General features: G+C 40.6%; 1 protein-coding gene across 1 annotated transcript; it reads right to left on the bottom strand.

Moving 5' to 3' along the window:
• Nucleotides 1–1,016: 1,016 nt before the first annotated feature.
• Nucleotides 1,017–7,494, bottom strand: SRGN (serglycin). Its single transcript, XM_074999515.1, has 3 exons — nucleotides 6,556–7,494; nucleotides 4,260–4,407; nucleotides 1,017–1,865 (listed from the first exon to the last, which is right to left on the bottom strand). Exons 1-3 carry the CDS (start codon nucleotides 6,644–6,646, stop codon nucleotides 1,742–1,744), a joined length of 363 nt encoding a protein of 120 aa, XP_074855616.1. The 5' UTR covers nucleotides 6,647–7,494; the 3' UTR covers nucleotides 1,017–1,741.
• Between the last annotated feature and the right edge of the window lie 11,378 nt (nucleotides 7,495–18,872).

Below are 18,872 nucleotides of genomic sequence, written 5' to 3'. Positions count from 1 at the left end.
ACCACCTTCCTTCGAAGGAACAGGGTAATTAGGGTATTGGGAGTTTACTAATGAAGTGCCATCGTGCATAGGCAGCACTTCATTAAGCAAATTCCCCCCGGCGGCGACGCCGAAGTTTTAAACTTCGAAGTACCAGCATGCGTCTGGCAACAGCTCACCCGCTAGTACTTCAAAGTGCTGGGGCAACTTCGAAGTCCCCTTACTCCTCAAGTTAGGTGTGTCCCAGTTGCCCCGGCACTTCGAAGTACGGGCAGGTGAGCCATGGCTAGACACGTGCCAGTACTTCGAAGTTTAAAACTTGGGAGTTGCCGCTAGGGGGAATTTGCTTAATGAAGTGCTGCCTTTGCACGGCAGCACTTCATTAGTAAACTCCCAACACCTTAATTACCATCCTTCCTTTGAAGAAAGGTGGTAATGTAGACAAGCCCAGTGTGTAAAAGAGATGGAAAAGTGCATCTGTTGGGGAGGAGGGTTATGTCATATGAAATATTAAAACATTCTCTATTAGAGTAGCAGAGTCACACAAAGGCATTTGGGCAAACAACTTCAGATATTTCCTGGTCAGCAGAGATAATAGCTCCTACACTTTCTAAAACTAATCCTGCACCTTATGAAGTCAGTGCCAAAATTGGTATTGACTGCATTGTGAGTTGTGGGTGATAACTGGAGGAACTAAAAAAATATATTTTTAAAAAAAATTTTAAGTGATAGTTTAAAGTCTGACAAAACCTGTGTAAAGATCTCACATCCTCAAAACTGACATTTTCTGCAGCTATGGATTTATTGGGCCTCAGATGATAACCTTTTTCACAGCTAGTGTATTTTAGATACTATATTCATGAATAATAGAAACCAAAATTGTTTAGTGTTCATTTCTACCCATAGTTTTGAGCATTCACTCTAGCATTTAAAGAAAAACAATATGGCTACATTAAGTTTTTCATTTACTTAGTAATTCTATTAAAATAAGGGAAAAAATCAATGAACAATTTAAAATATAACAGGTGCAGTTGTTGTTTAACCTCTTTTAATAATAGCAACACCAAAGGAATGTAAAAGGGATCATGATACTTTGACCTCTAGGATCTGTTGTTTATACTAATAGGTACAGTCAAAATTATATACAGTATTGAGGGCCACTGAGTGTTATAAACAATCAAATTATTAAAGTAACATTGCATTAGTTAATGTATAATATGGAATATGTTTTATAATAGCAAATCATTTAACAAATAAGCTTACTAGTACTTTATAGGGGAAAATTATCTAGGGGCAGCAAAGAAAAAGTTTGAGGGAGTTTACTTTTAGTTACATTACTTTGTATGTCAGTGACTCCTGGATTGCTGCTAGAAAACACACACCTAATTTCTTCCAATTGTTTTCTTTTCTATATTAACATTTGTCTTGAAACTTTTAGATTGCATTTTCCCACAATTTCAGAAACATCCTAAGCTTAGATATAGAATGTGCATACACATTTGGAGTAAGGTCACATTTAATAAAGCTTTATTTTAGCAAAGAAAAGCAATAGAGATTAGAAAGGCACTTTTGTTGGTGTTTATAATTTTTATAAAACTGTTGGTCCTAAGACTAATGACTTAGGTACACTTCACAGAAGAAGTGCTGTAAATAATCTTCATGATAGAGAGAGTCTTCTTTCTTACACCAGGATATCTTCATTTTTCAGTGACTGCTTCAACTCCTCTTTTTTAATCAAACCAGAATATGGCAAGAGAGGATCCTAAATATTGTAATCAATTCCTGATCCAGATTCCAATTCTATTTCAGGTATGTCAGCAGCCCCAGATCCAGATTCCTCACCAGAAAGTGGGAAAATACTAGATTGCTCCTGAAAAATTTTCATCCTGAAATATACAAGAAGAATCAAAATAAAATTTACTCATAAGAAAAAGATGATTGTCCCATTCTGATTAACACCCATCAGCTGATACTGAACTGCACCATTTCTCAGTGATAGACAAGGGCTATAGTTACACAACAGCACTCTGTCGACAGAGGTCACTGTTGGATGAGATTTCATGACAAAACTTCTGTAGACGGTGCAGCCATGCACAAAAGCCAATCAGAAGACCGCTTCACTGTCAACAGGGCAACCAGACGTTCTGGTTGCTCTCTTGTCAAAACAGGCACAAGGAAGAACAGAAGACAAGGCTGCCCATTGTTCTGGTTGCCCAATCTGTCAAGCGAAGACCCCCCCAGCGCATCCACACAACTTTTTGTCAGCAGAATTTGTTGACAGCAACATTATGCCTCATGGCTGTGAGACAGAATGCTGCCAGTGAAAATGCTGAGTTTTGTTGACAAACTGACAAAACACATTTTGTGTGTGAACATTCCACCGGTTTTGTCGATGAAACTGGGGTTTTGTCAGCAAAGCTTGCTAGTATAACTGTAGCCAAGGAATGTGAAGTAGTATCTTTTACTCTTCTTCAGATCTGGGAAATATCCTGAGTGTCACAGCTAAAGAGATAAACTGGTATATTGTGCAGGATTTGTCACAGCAAATCAGATCAATACCTATTATCACAAAGTCAGGCAGATAGAGTAAGTGCCATGTATGCTAAAGTAAGAGACGACTGATACCCATAGTCATAGGACAAAATGAGATGATAGTGGGTAACAGATTGTTGTAATAAGCAGTAAATCCAATGTCTATTAGAATAATGATTTTTGGTTTCTAGAAAAGTTAGGATTTGAAGCTCCAAGACTCATCTTTTGAAAGAATTCTGATAGTTTTCTCAGTGTGAGCTGGAGTTAGGTTCTGCAGCACCGAGAGGGATGGTGAAGCTTAAAGGCAGCCCGGGAATAAAAAGGAGTGGCTCCCAGATGGAAATAGATGAGACAGGCCTTGTCTCAGAAGATCAAGCCAGTCACTTCTCCCTGGAGTCACAAGCCATTCTTTCCTGGTAAAGTGCCCTTTTGCACCAAAAATCCTTGTATCTATTGCTTAAAAAGTTTACATTTCTCAGGATTAACCACGTTCCCAACCCTTAATGGCAGGTGAATTTAGGTCAATAAAAGGAAATACTTTATACAGCATGCAGTCAAATTGAGAACTGACTCCTCCAGAAGGTCAAATATCATCAATGGATTTTTTTAAAGGGAAATGTTACGACCAACAACATTTCTGACCATACAAGCTGAATAATAGCATTCAGGCTTAAGAACGTATGCTGATCACCAAAGAAGTCAGAAAACAATATTTCCCTATTGCCATGTAAAGTACTGCACAAGTGGCTGGGTTTATTGCAGACAACAAGAGGCTGGATTGTGCCCTCCTTAGAATCATGGAAGATTTGTCACAGCATGAGATGAAATACCAGATTTAATGCATACTGATCTGATTGGCTATGACAAATTCTGTACAATATACCAGTTTGTTTCCTTAGATTTTAGTGAAGTAGGATCATCATCCTTACCAGTCTATTGTAAACTTCCAAATCTTAGCCAAAATTGTACTATCATTTTTAAAAACTAATATTCTTTCAGCATCTAAAGGAAAATCAGGTGTATAACAGACACCCAGAACCACAACAGGGTTCAAAACTGCACTATATGTTCCTAGAGGATAGGCCCATCAGTGGCTTTTAGCCAGGTGGGGCAAAGATGAAAACCCATGCTATGAATGTCCCTAGCCTTTGTTTGCTAGAAGGTGGAAGTGGACAACAGAGGATGGATCACTTGATGGTTTTCTGTTTTGTTTATTCCCTCTGAAGCATCTGGCATCAGTAGGGCTGACAGCCACTGTGGGCCCCAAGGCCAGGTGTGAGGGAGCCTCACTCTATGCCATCACAAGGGGTGGAGCCTCAGGCAGAAGGGGCAGGGCTGAGGGCTGTCAGCCATTAGCACCATCTGGAGCACAGGGTTGGGCCCTCCCTGCAGCCCTCAGAGCCATGTGGAGCAGCACAGTGGCATTTCTGCAGTGTTTCAAAGTGGCCCAGGGCTCTAGCTGCTGCCACTACTACAATAGCAGCAGTGGCTGGGAACTCTGGGCCCCTTTGAAATGTTAGGCCCCGGTGCAGTTGCCACCCTTGTCTTCCCTCCCCCCACACTGGTGGGCCTCTCTGGTATTGGCTACTCTTGGGAGACAAGATACTGAGTTAAATGGACCATTGGTCCAACCCACTATGGCAGTTCTTATGTAGATTACAAGTCAAAGATGTTCACATCTTAGCTGGGCGTACTGAAAGCTTATTGATGACAACCACAAATACTGAGGGAACAATTCATTTACTTACAGAAATGGATCAGCCCTGGGAGGAAGGATTCGGTTAGCGCCACCTTCGGATATTTCAAACAATGGTCCTGTTTCTTCAATGCAGTTAGGAGACCACTTGTCAGGTCTGCATCTTACTCTCTGGAATCTTGCTTTCTGCACTGGCATGCCTGTTCAAATTATTTGTACACTCTTAGTACAAATCAATGTAATCAATATTACTCACCATGTTACTATATGAACTCCTGATCAGGAAACTGGCAGTTATAACTATATGTATACATTTAGTAATTGCTCAACCATAAACAATTCTAGCAAGACGTTTTTAAATGAATCACTATCACTAAGTAATATTCCTGGATTTCATATTACATCCACATGGGTACATCTTCCAAACAGTAAAAAAATTCCATGTCTCATACAAAAAGGCGTAGAATTCAGAATTAAACGGACAGGTGTGAAAAGAACACAGCATGGAAAGACACGTAACATTGTGCAAAGCCAGGTTCTAATCTTATGAGGTATGTCAAGCAGACTTTGGCTCCTCCATGCCAGAGCTGGCATGGAGACACAGAATCCTTCTGTGGATTGCCCTACCGTCCAGCAGGTCCCCCAGAATCTGTCAAAGGTAACCTACCTCCCCTGCAGAACTAAGGACCCTCACGGAAATTTCATCCCACCCTCCACATGAGATCTGTCCATTAATAAGACCCAAAAGCATAGACCCCATTGCATATTTACTGACTTCTTGAAAAGTAGCTGCTGCAGATGTTTACCAAATATTTTTCAGATGCTATTTCATTTCCTCCCCTCGCACAATGTGTAACCAGCATTCACATCTAAGGTTGTAAAAGCTTTCTTAAAAAAGGTAGGTCATAATACAAGAAAAACCAAATAAACAACCATTTGTAACCACCAAAATACATTTAAGATTAAACTTTCCATCCTTTCTTTTACTATAGCTAATTAATTGCATCTGAAGCCTCATGTTGTGTTCTTCTTCATGTGGTATTTTAATCTAGTTTCATTTTATTCTTTGGGAATGTCTCCTCTCCATAATTACAGTTCTTTATAAGATTGTCTGTTACTGTACTGTTCTGCACCACTCTTCCAATTTTCTGACGCACATATATTTGGAGAGACAGCCATTATTTCACAGCTCTCTCATAGTAGCCTTTCCTTTTCATTGTTATTTCTTCTGTTTATATATTATTAAACGTAACGTAAGTTTATAATAATAAATATAAAAAACTAATGTGTACTACACCCAGAGTAATTTGTGTGTAAAAAAAGTCAGGTAATAATTATCCAAAGAAAACAATATTTAGAATGGAGACACCAGTAAATATATAATTCATGAAAATAACTGTGATACTACTTCTACAGGAAATATACCGATGTCTTGAAAACAAGATGTCTCTCATAAGAAATAAGTCTAGGATGTCTGTGTCATTGTGAATCAACATTTCCTTTAGCTGTTATAGTGCAAGATGTTGTAATTTTTGGTGTATTGAATAAAACCCTTAACTTCCCCGTACTTACACAAAGTTCCTATTTCCCCATGAAAAAAGTGACACTATAATATGGGAAATATGAATCTTTTCAAATATTTGCTTAACTGTTAAGACCTTACATTCAACAATCTGTTATAAGCCTAAACAGTAACAGAGAGAGAGCCGTATTAGTCTACATACTATCAAAACAAAAAAGCAGTACTAAAGTCAATAGGTTGAATGGGTATAAATTAGGACAAAATTAGGCACCATAGTTGCTTTTATAAAGTAACATTCTGTAACATTACTTATTATCTGCAGGAGATTTACTGGCATTACTGTTGATTGAAACAACTCCAGTGAAGGTTTCCTTGAAGCCTTTAGTTTCTGAAATGTAGATCCATTTAAGATTGATGCATTTCAGACTCAGTTGAATGAAAAATCGTGCTATGATCAGAGTAATTTGCAGATGTTGATATATTTCAGCCATTACAAAAAGAGTTGGTTAAGAAATCCATATAGAACTTCTGTAACTTGCCATTGCTATCACCTAAATTTTTTTATAATTAAAATTCTAATACTAACTACACATAACATCTATATAAGGAGGACAGAAAAGATCCACTTCCAAAAGCAATTTTATCTCTATTTGCATGATACAAAATGTTTTCTTGATGGAAAGTTTAACAAAAAATATTGTAGGTTTTATTATTCCTACTCCAAGGCCAACTATAAGTATTCTCTAAAATCAACAGAAACTTACTTGACCTATGCTACATAGTTTAGAAAGAGGTTGAGAGAAGAAACAACCATTTGCAGTTTTACCTTGTGCTGCATATCCCATAAAAAGGATTACACAAACAGCCAGGAAAATCCTCCCATTACATCTGACAAGAGTCTGCATTTTGGCTTGCATTCCTCCACACACCACCACTCTTCACCACGGCTTCACACTTAGGAAATAAAAAGAGGCAATGAGATCGACTTTTAGAAAACGTTTCCAAAACCTCAAACTCAGCCCACAACCTGCGTCATAACTTCCTGATAGACTTAACATCTACAGTAAAAGCCCAGAGTCTGATTAATATGGTTGTTACTCAGATAAAAATCCTCCCCAGATTTCAAGAGAAGTTTTGCCTGAGACTGGTTCACAGTTAAGCACAAATGATGTCAATGATATTGCGTCTACTAGAAACGGAGGGCCCAAAAGTATGAGACACAATCTTGCCTGTCCATAGGCTTTTCCCTGAACATACAGTATTTGCAGTCATGACGTCTGTCAGGGGTCTACTGTACATTTGCCACTCTCTCTCTTTTTTTAAACTAGAAGTAATAGTTTGTTGGTACCCCAAACTTTCAGGCAAGTAAGCAACAGAAGTATTTTTCCCCTCTCTAAAACAAGCTTTCATCGGTTTATTGTTTGTAGCAGGCTCAGCGTGAAATACAAAGCTTACAAACCCTGCAAAGCTCTCCCTTTGCAAAAGTTCAAAAGTCCTTAAATTCAGGATTTGTGGGTTTGTTGGTTTTTTTTAATTTCTTTGAGGATGGAAGCCTGGACCTACATAATAGGAATGAGCAGAATTTTTTCAGTATATTTATAAAGTAAATCTTGGTAGAAATTCCACTTGAAAATTTCCAGATCATTCCCCAGGTATCAACTAGGTGTAGAACAAAATGCGGGGCAAAGAGGGCAGGTGCCCTGGGCCCTTCAAAATCCCTGATGAACACTGCGCTGTGCACACCATTCAGCTGTGAGGGCTGAGAGAGGTGCCAGGGCCCCAATGCTTCTGGAAGCAGGGAGCCAAGCACCGGTCCCCCAACCCCCACACATGCACCCCTTGCTCAGGAGCCCCTGCAGGCTGTCAGCTCCCCTGAATAAGTCACAATTCCAAACATAACTACATCGCTGACCCATGCATGACCTCTTTGAGGGCACCCTGCTTAGTTCTCAGATCTCAAGACTTCACTTTTCTGGACCAGGATCCCACAATACTTTGGCTCAGGCAGGGGCTTGGGCTGCAGATTCCTGCAATTCACTGTGATTCTCTTAGCCTGTCTCATGATAGTCCAGTACCTGCCATTCTGTTCTAGTAGCTATAACAGAGTTAACCAGTGAGCAGCCAGCTTTCATAAATCAAAGTACTATTTATTCAGGACAAAAAGCATCTCACAGAAAATACAACAGAAACAATAAACAGCTTTTTTGCAGATCTAATTTACCAGGCAGGCAACCATCTTTAATTTTATCAGAGTCCTCATATGAAAGTATTTCAAGCACTTCCCACATGGCCTGTCACTGTTGGTCACATTTTCATGTCAGTTCCCATAGCAGAACAGTCTACTTATATAGTTTACAGCTCTTTGTCTGCCAGGTCTCTAGAACCAGGACAAAACTGGTATATGCAATATCTCTTCTGGGCATGAAACTTCCACAAACTTATCTGCATTAGAAAATTTGCAGTACCTTTTTAATTACATACACAGAGATTATTAATTAATTACATACAGAGACACTTCCAGGGATTTTATTTTGTGAAATTCAGTTTGGAGCCATTTAGCTCACCCATTGACCTAGAAATACAATTACAAACAAGCCTATAAAGATACATATGATATACAAAGGTGATGCAACAGTCTTTGAATATTCTATGTCTCCATAGCACCTGTCATTTCTCAATATAATAACCTTTGAGTATTCTGTGTTTTCAGTGTATTGCATCTGTCACACAAAACTATGGATCTACTTGGTCTAGTAGTTCCTGCCCGCCAATCCCCCAGCAGACATCTGAAGAAGTCACTACAAAGAGACCATGTAAAGCAGGCATATCAAACTCAAAGCCTACCAAGGACCACACAAATGAAAACTGATAGCTGCTAGGGCCTCCAAAGAAAGTGTGCTACTATTGGAAAGTTGTAATTATTCCTTATTATAGATTGTTTTAGGTATATATTATAATATTTCTTCAGGTCTTATTTTAATACAATACAATAATTTTAATAATTGATTTAATCCTTAATATGAATTTCATTGTTTTATAATTTTATTAATAATTAATAAAATTTTGAGAAAGACACCTAACAGTGATGCAAGAAAGAGACAGAAAACACTAATGATAAAAGCAGACGAGGGAGAAAAGCCAAACTGGAAAAGCCACAAACATCTCAAAGAAAGAAGGGATGGATAGTTTTGCAGTGAACATGCAAAGCCAGGTGTCAGGATACCTGCATTCAATGGCTAGCTGTGCACTCCCTATGCTGTCAGTTTCATCATCTCTAAAAATTAAAATTAACCTACTACACAGGAAAGTCATGAGTTACCAACATGAATGAATGACTGAATGCACTTTGAAACTTGTGGCTGGAAGGAAGAACAGCAAGAATTATTTTAAAGAAGCAGTATCTGAGGGGATTGGAGCTGTGCAGACTCAGAGAATGAATATTAGGACAGAGAAACTGTTCACCATGTTCCCATGTTATGTTGCTAAGGGTGTAAGTCAGAACATTTCCATTGCTTTGTCTATCACTGTGACCAGGTTTGAATGATGCTTTGGCTGATTTTATGTATTTCCCTCTCACTTTTGTACAAGGTAGATGCAATATTGCCTTTGAAAACTCATGGGGCTCAGGAGAGAGATCCCGGATGAGTGGAAGAAGGCAAATGTACTACCCACCTTTAAATAAGGAAAGAAGGACAATCCAGGGAACTATAGACTGGTCAGCCTTACCTCAGTCCCCAGGAAAATCATGAAGGGGATCCTCCAGAAATTCATTTTGGAACACTTGGAAGAGCGGAAAGTGATCAAGAGTAGTCAACATGGCTTCACTAAGGACAAGTCATGCCTGACCAATCTGATTAGCTTCTATGATGAGGTAACTGGCTCTGTGGACATTGGGAAGTCTATGGATGTGATATACCTTGACTTTAGCAAAGCTTTTGATACAGTCTCCTACAACATTCTTGCCCATAAGTTACGGAAGTATGGATTGGATACATGGACTGTAAAATGGAGAGAAAACTGGCTTGATGGATGGGCCCAATGGGTAGTGGTCAATGGTTGGCGGTCGGTTTCAAGTGGAGTGCCCCAATAATTGGTTCTAGGGCCAGTATTGTTCAACATCTTTATTAATGACCTGGATGAGGGGATGGATTGTGACCTCAGCAAATTTGCAGGTGATACTAAGATAGCAGATCAGGTAGATACATTGGAAGCTAGGGATAGGGTCCAGAGTGACCTAGACAAATTGGAGGATTGGGCCAAAAGAAATTTGATGAGGTTCAACAAGGTGCAGTGCAGAGTGCCCTGCACTTGGGACAGAAGAATCCCAGGCACTGTTACAGGCTGGGGACTGACAGGCTAAGTAGCAGTGCAGCAGAAAAGGAACTGGGGATTATAGTGAATGAGAAGCAGGATATGAGTCAACAGTGTGCCTGTGTAGCCAAGAAAGCTAACGGCATATTGGGGTGCATTGGGAGAAGCATTTTCAGCAGATCTAGATAAGTTATTATTCCCCTCTACTTGGCCCTGGTAAGGCCACATCTGGAGTATTGCATCCAGTTCTGGTCCCCCCAGTACAGAAAGGATGTGGATGCATTGAAGCGGGTTCAGCAGAGGGCAACGAATATGATTAAGGGGCTGGAGCACATGACCTGTGAGGAGAGGCTGAGAGATCTGGGCTTATTTAGTTTGTAGAAGAGAAAACTGAGGGGCGATTTGATAGCAACCTTCAACTTCCTGAAAGGGGGCTCTAAAGAGGATGGAGAGAGACTGTACGTAATGGTGACAGATGGCAGAATAAGGAGCAATGGTCTGAAGTTACAGAGGGAGAGGTGTAGGTTGGATATTAGGAAAAACTATTTCAGCAGGAAGGTTGTAAAGGACTGGAATGTGTTACCAAGAGAGGTGGTGGAATCTCCATGACTAGAGGTTTTTAAATCCTGGCTGAGATGACTTACTTGGGGTTGATCATCCTTTAGGCAGGGGACTGGCCTAGATGACCTCCCGAGGTCTCTTCCAGGCATCGTATTCTATGACATGATTCTATGATATGATTGTAACACTGTGAAACCCCTCCGCTGCTCCAAGAGCAGTCACTCCCCCCATATGGCAGTTAGAGACTCCCCTTTCCTCAACCTTCTTTCAGTGGGCCATAGAAAACATCACAATCCAACATTTTTTTCCCTGCATAGAGGAAGCAGGAACAGAGGAAAGAGGTGATGGGTGGGACTGGGTGGTCCCCAGTAGGGCAAGGGGTGATGGGAGAGAGACCAGGTCAGGATCTCACAGCTTCTGTCGCTATTGTCCAACGTCTGGAAAGGAGATTTCCTTTCAGTTCCACCAAAGGAGAAACATTGCACTCCCCTCCCGCTCTTAGATCCCCCTCCCCTCCAGCTGCATTGCACACACACCCCATCCCACTTTCTCTGCACTTCCTTCTCAGACAGACATTCTGGGGTTTACACTGCAATCCCCCACTACACTGTGTTCTTCCCCCCTTTCAGACTCTTTGGGGTTTGTTTTCCCCCCACTGCAGTGCAGCCCTCATTGCACCACCCTGTGGCCCCTTGATGCCTGCACTGCTCCCCATTATGGTGCAGCCCCCATTGTATTGCCCCCTCAGGCTCCTTGACACTTGCATTTCCCCCTCAAAGCACTAGCTCCAGGCCCCATGAGGCTTGCACTGCATCCCCTGTACCCCCTCCCCATATTACTCTGACTTGTGCTCCCACCCCATGGCTCCCAACTTACCACTGCCCGAGGCAGGCACCCCTCTCTGCCTCAGCCCACTTGGGTTTCACTGCACACCCCCCATGCTTCCTCTCCATATAATTCTGCCTCATGCTCCTCTGCCCCTTGCTCCACCCCCCACAGCTCCCCATCTGCTGCTGCCCCAGGTAGGTGTCCTCTCCACCTTGGCCAACATAGGTTTCATCATCCCTCTCCTTAGAGTGGTCACACACTGTTCTCTGGCACACATGAGCAACAGGGGGTGGGACAAAAACCAATCCTGGTTCCTTGTGCTGTTCAACATATACACACACACTTTATTGCAGCATCCCTATCCATAGTCTCCAAATGTCCAGTAAGTGGTTGGTTTGCATAAATACAAGCTGTAATCTCTTAGACTTGATCCCTCCTAATAGGCATTAGAAGAGTTGATTGTACTTGAAAAAACATACTAATTCGCTAAATAAATAAGTTATAGATTTCCTAGAACATGGGGACTCACTAAAAGGTGCTGATCAGCCCATTACTGGACTATGAAAGCAATGATTAGGACAAATGCACTAAAACACATCAGTAATGTCTACAATACTCACCTTCCATTTTCATGGCACTTAAAACCACCATAACCTTAATAGCTTCTGATGCATACAGAGCTGTGTTTTGCTACGAATCTATGCAACTTATACTGACATTACATATTTTGACTAAGTATTATTTCCTGCAATTGAATTACTTGATCAATTTCTTAATGAGGTAGTGAATTTAGGGAACAATTGCACATTATTAAAGTTTGTCTCCACATGAAATTGCTCTCCTTTAATTAAACTGCTGAAGTCCCTTGTGTGGACAGACATATGTACAGAAGTTTAAAACTGGTTTCTCCGTTTAACTTGCCTTGTACAGAAAGGAATGTAAATATTCCATACATTTTACATTTATTTATAAGCCTCCTTTCATGAAGTTGCACTACTTTGGCTCCCATGCTGCAGAATCAAGGTCTAGATTTCTATTCCTTTTAATGGTACCCATGTCAAGTGAGAGAATATTTGTCAGTAGCCACATCATTTTAATAACACCATGAGTAAAAAAGAGAGCTTAACTAATTGACTTTCCTCTCCACCCCTCCAGTAAACTTCTGCCTATAAAGCAAAAAAGTGTGTGCGCGCGTGTGTGTCAGGTTTCAGATTTGCAGCTTAAACTTCAGAACATAATTTTCCTGTAGTGGAAATAAAACAGTTATTGCAGTACTCCCCTACAATAACACTATGAGGTTACGTCTCACAGCATGAGCTATTTCAGGATACTGCAGTATTCCAAAATAGCTGCCTCATATCTATGCAACGCGCCCATCGTTTGGAAATATTTTTCAAAATAATGGCACTTTATTTTGACATCCTTGTACACATCATCCCAGGAGGAGTGAGGGATGCCTTGAAATAGCACTTTATTTCAAGTTTAGGCTGTTATGTAGACATAGCCTGAGAGACTGCAAAGGTAAGGCTGTGAGAGTATCCCACTTAATCTGGAATTCTTGTTGCATTCAATCCTCTTTCAATAATAAGGGAAATTTATTTTCAGAATTCAAGTCATTTTATTTATTTCTTACTCCGAATTCTTTTGTACACATGACACAAAGATATCAACCACAAATAACTTGGGAAATAGTGTCATTACTGCGTCATTTGTTTTAATTTTCATCCTACTCCTCTGTCAGTAGCTTTTGTGCCTCTGGGAATGTACAAAGGCTGTTGATGTGAATCAGACCTCAAGAAGCTGACCACATTTGGCCGTTATTCTTACTACCGCGTGTGCTACTTCCTATTTTTAGCATGAATTTTTTTAAAGTTGTGATCATTATCAGTAGGAAACAAAAAAAAACAAACACAACACTGAAATTTTATCAGTTTAACCTCCTTTAGGTCATAGATATTTTCCTACAATAACGCCAACTTTCTACTGATCATGGGTAAATATTATAAGGTATTATAAGGACAAACTCTACAGGTATCTCTTCCAGAGAGACCACATACTGGTGATTAAGAGCCTCCAACCAAGCTTGCACATACTGTATCTCACACTAGCTCAGTGCCTTTCCCACCTTTGTGTTGAAACGCCTCAAAGTTTGAGCATTATCATGAGTCAAAGGAGTTGTTGCTTGAAACCACATGTTTATCTACAAAACAAATTCACTGCTCCTTCTCCTCTCATTCTCTTTGGGTTTGTTTTGGTTTTCTGAGTAAAAGCTATGAAGAGAAGGGAGTTCTTTAGTGGGGGTGGAACCCATGAAAAAAATAATTCCAGAGAGGGATCAGTTAGCTGATGATTAATAAGGATCCAGTCACCTGTTCATTCCAGCAGCACAAAGTAGCTGTAAAGCTGGCAGATCTGGCCATTTGGGAACATTTTAATGTTTTGCCTCCCCTTCTCCCACCATCTCAGCTGAGAACCAAAAAACTGAACCAATGTATTTAAAAACTAGTAATGCAAATAGGAGGCACTGGCATTACATTTGCCACACCATGGGCCAGTTCTCCGCTGTCTGGCACCTTCCACAGTAATTTATACCTGCATAAAGGAGACTCTCTGTTGAAGTGAGACATCCCTACATCATGCAACACGCAGTTGTGTTTTGTGCCCTTTGTGGCCAGACTACCCCTCAACTCCTCCTAATGCAAGCATGGGGGGTGTGGCCTTTCACAGAGCTGCCAAACAAAAGGGGCACTGAAAAACTGAGTTTTAAGCCACTCTTGCACTACTCCTCTACAATCTGTGCTTTGTGGAGATCTGTTGCACCCCAGCACCTAGCCATGTAAAACGCCAAGAGTGTCAAAAACTATCGTTTGGATATGGTGGCTATTTACCTTCACTTTGCCCAGGTGCAAATTATAAGATAAGGTGTAAAGCAAATGCCCAGTCCCCCTAACAGCTTTGTCTCTACTACAGAAATTTGGCATGCTAATCACCATGTGGTCCCCTTAGCATAGCTGTACATCTCACACACAAAATGCTCCCAACAGGCATGACAATCATAGTTTGGATTAGACTCCCTTTGAATATGGCTGACAACTAAGACCTCCTCCACCTATACCAGTGGGGGCAGAGGTTCCTGGGGCTTCCAGGACCATCCCACCTGCACCAATAATTCCTTATTAGGTCATCTGCCCGGTCTACTTCCTGCACTTCGTACACAGGAGTTGACTTGGTTGGAAGATGGATTCCTATGCAAATACTGTGTATTACAAACAGTAAAGCTGAGTTGCATGCTATTTTCACAGCAATTTCTTCTTTGATTTATTCAGCTTACTTGTCAGTGGCTTGTGTCATAGTGCTGCCAACTGGTCTGAAGCCTAATGTGGCCAAATCTATGGATGTTTGGCCAAATGAACTTTGTCATTCATAACAGATATGACTAGATGCCAAAGTGACTGGTCAAGATGGGGTGTAACTCAAAGAAGAACACAGAGCCCTGACAAGAAAATGGGAATGAAGATCCGGTATAATAAGACAAGGGACAGCAATAGAACATCTGGGTCTTGGTAAACATTTTGCCCCCTTCATAATGAACTGGACAGAATGCTTGTGGCTCCTGATTCCATTCCGGGATATCTGTGAACAGCAACACAGGACTATTCAGTGTAATGGTTAAGTCCAACTCTGAACCAGGCAGACCAGCAGAACAAAGAAGTGGAGCAGACATATCTACAGATATTGCCAGCATTTCAGGATCTGCTTGAGGTAGCAGGGGCAACAGCAGAGAAGTCTGAGAAGAAGGAAGAGGAGGAGGATGCAGCAGTTGACAAAAGGCAGAGTACAGCAGATAGTTATTGTCAAAACTACTAAAAAGACCTAATTTTGCAAGCAAAGGGCTGGGGAATTTTCCAGGTTCCTCCAAGTGCTAATATTAAAAAGTTTTTTAAAATGAAATTATATAAAACACCAACGATAGAGTTGTCACTAACCACTTCAAGCTTTCTGATAAAAAGTCTTATAGCAGATAAGAAAAATGAAAACCCATGTGATTAAAATATTAAAGCTGCTAATCAAAAAAGAGGCTGTTTCCTGTTTATGATACAAGCCATCACACAAAACCAACATGTAACAGACTCCAAACTCAACCTTATCAAAAGAGAAAAAGACCTTATGCTATTGTAGGGCCATTTATTCCATTCTCTAAACGAGGCACAAAGCCCTGTTGCTTGTGATTTTTAAAATTACTATAGCCAAATTAGAAAATACATTGGAGGAAACATTCTTGCATGTCCAGGGTGATAGAAATTGGGAGCTGTAAAAGAACCATTGGAATGGATGGTCTATGTTACCGAAATGACATGTGTCCAGGCATAGGAATTACACAACAGGTGGAAACCATTGCTTAGAAGAAACTAAAGGATTTTATTATAACAAAATATTACTACTTACTTTAGTCTTCAGAGGCAGCAGTGACATCAGCAATTCATGACACAAGGGTTTGCTAGCTTTGCGATTCCCCTAAGATAGAAAAATGCATGGAGGGGAAAGGAGCCTCTTCTAATTAGTAATCAATAAAAATATTTATCCACAAAAGGTCTCAAAATCACTGAAGAATATTAAGCAAGCACAGTTAACTTTGAAAATTCACAGAGGCCCTTTACCTTGAGAATAATATTTTCAGTCTTCTTTATTTAACACCTTACCTGAGCACAGGAGAGAGGAAATCTTAAAAGCTGAATGGAAAGTTGTTGCTCAAAAGAATATTAGAGACAAGGTGGGTGAAGTCATATCACTTATTGGACCAGCTTCTGATAGATGAGACAAGTTTTCATGCTACACAGAGCTCTTCTTAAGGTCGTGCGACTAACTTGGGTAGAACAGTACAGCATACCAGTATTTCAGATGACCTTTTCATGTGTTTGTTTTTTTTTAATATGTTGGAAACATGAAATCTTGAGGCCTAAAAATCTGAGGGGGTGTGGGGGTGGAATGTGGCTCAGGAGTCAGTTATTTGAGAATATAACACTTAATGGATACTTTTAATGAGAAATTCAGAGAGGGAATTTCAAATATTTTAACAAAACACAAAAAAATATTCTTCATAAATGTGCTTGATTTTTTTTTGCAGAAATTGTGTGTTTCCCACTAATTCATCACACTCCCTCACTACTGCTTCTTACTAGAATGAAGAGCTAACCAGGAGGGTGGTGACAGACTGAGTTACCTACAGAGGTGGTGGAATCTCCATGCCTAGAGATTTATGTCCCAGCTTGACAGGGTTTTGGCTGGAATGATTTCGTTAGGGTTGATCCTTCTTCAGACAGGGGGCTGGACACAATGACCCCTTGAGGTCCCTTCCAGCCCTAGGAGTCTATGATTCTAACCTGTACTGAATAAACATTTTTAGAACTAAAATGATTAACTATGAAACACCTCCCTAGTCTGAATTCTCAGGTCTATTTATCTCCCAGTTCTTTATGGGACCATATAAATAATTTAGTATTACTACTTGGGATCAGATTGTAAAACTGCCAAATATAAACCTAAAGAGACAAGGTGACATGCCTGTTCTCGCCTACAGACAACCTCCCAACCTTATGAGGATTCTCACCGAACAGCCACAGTCTATACTGCAGGAACACCAGTCCTGGGACTTTTCCTTGAAACAAAGCCTGCTGCCAGCTTTGTCCACATATCTATTTTGGGGATACCATCACTGGACCTAACCAGGTTAGTCACAGAATCATGGGCACATTCTCATGTTCCTCAGCTAACATCATACATGCCATCATGTGCCAACAATGCCCAGATGGTTTGTATATTGGACACACTTCAAACTCTCTTAGACAAAGAGTTAACGGGCACAAACCAGCATAAACACACTCCTGGATCCACAAACTGGTCAGCCGACATTTTAATGGAGTAGGCGATTCTGTTCATGACTTAAGAGTGTGTGTGTGTGTTACTGAAGAGGAATTTTCACACTACTTTGGAAAGAGAGGCTCCTGAGCTCTCTTTTATATTCAAATTCAACGCATTAACATGTGGTTTGAACTGGGATGTAAATGATATTGGCAATTATTGGTCTTTTTCCAATATTTACTGAGATGTTTAAACATCTTCAAAAGTTGCTTCTCAAGTCATTCTGTCCATGCCACTGGTTGAACCAAACCCTTCATGGAGTTAAATTATATTCCTGTTGACTTTGGTGTTTCCTTTTGGCACACAACAGAATTAGAATTTTTATTCTCTTTCCTTCTCTTCCATTTTTACCTGGCTAAATAGGCAAAGACTAGAACTTTTTTTGCCATTGCGCACTTACATCTCAAATGGCTGTCATCCGGAGTTAGCTGTGGTCCCCGCCCTGCCACAGTGGGCTCACCTGGCCACACGATGGGATTGGTGCTGGAATCCATGGTGCAGGGCCAGGGCCCCTGCTGGAGCATAGGGCCTCCACTGAAGCATGGGGCAATACTCCTGGGAGCGCAGGACTCCAGCTGGACTTTAAAAAGTACCACCGGCACTGAGACCTTATGTAGAGAGGTCAAATGTCAGCACTTTGCTTCAGAAAGGTTGCTGACCCCTGTTCTAGACGGTTCTGATAAAAGAGAATCTTCTCATTAGTAACCGTTAAGAAATTAGATAAGCACTTTACTATTACTTCAGTACAGGTCTGTTATCAGAAGTCACTATTTCCCTTTCATGAAGTGATGGCAGTTAATGTAGCTACAAAGGCCCATGTGACATGGTTGTTTCTTCTCTATTTGATTATCAGCAAAATGTTGCTTTCATCTAGGAAAATGTTCATAGTAACACTACTGAACTGATAGCTTGCTGAAGATGTAATCTGTGTTTGTAGTTTAAGTAAAGTGGTTATTAAACTGTTAACATATGCACTGCTGCTAGTTTCATTGAAATTTATAATGTTGGACAGTGAAATCTGGGAAACCCTAAGTAATATCACCAGATTTTACACAGAACTTAAATAATTACAATTTATTGTATAGATACACAACAAACTTCAGGTCAAAATTCTGAGAACTGCAAAACAGCTTCTTAATTTTTTTTTTAAAATAAACTTTGTATTTTGTCTCCAGTGGAAAATGTAATTGAGTTTGTGAGTAAAAGATATCTGAAGAAGCCTTATTTAAACTTTTCAAAAAAATGACTACAGGTTGTATCTGCCTCTTCTGGCACCCTTGGGACCTGAGTAGTCCCAAATGAGGAGATTTGCTGGACGAGAGGAGGTCATAGCTCTTGGCTGCCCTGCAGGGTTGCTGTGCTTCCTTGACGGGGTCCCCTCTGCTGTGAAGCTGCCAGTGGGGCTCCATGCCCCAGCCAAGCTCCCCATTGTGGGGCTCCTGACAGGGCTCCCTGATCTGGGCTGAGCTCCCCACGCTGGGGCTCCCCAATCGCAGCCAGGCTTCCCATATGGTGACTTCTTGA

Source organism: Carettochelys insculpta, chromosome 7, assembly GCF_033958435.1.
Source record: "Carettochelys insculpta isolate YL-2023 chromosome 7, ASM3395843v1, whole genome shotgun sequence".
NCBI classification, from domain to species: Eukaryota; Metazoa; Chordata; order Testudines; family Carettochelyidae; genus Carettochelys; species Carettochelys insculpta.
This window is presented reverse-complemented; position numbering and strand designations above follow the sequence as displayed.

Bases quoted from the DNA above. Each gene is read 5' to 3' on its own strand.
- SRGN (XM_074999515.1), bottom strand. From the start codon at position 6,646: ATGCAAGCCAAAATGCAGACTCTTGTCAGATGTAATGGGAGGATTTTC. The intron at 4,408-6,555 runs GTAAAACTGCAA...TAATTTGAACAG, and splicing joins TATGGGATATGCAGCACAAG to GCATGCCAGTGCAGAAAGCA. The intron at 1,866-4,259 runs GTAAGTAAATGA...TGTATATTTCAG, and splicing joins CCCAGGGCTGATCCATTTCT to GATGAAAATTTTTCAGGAGC.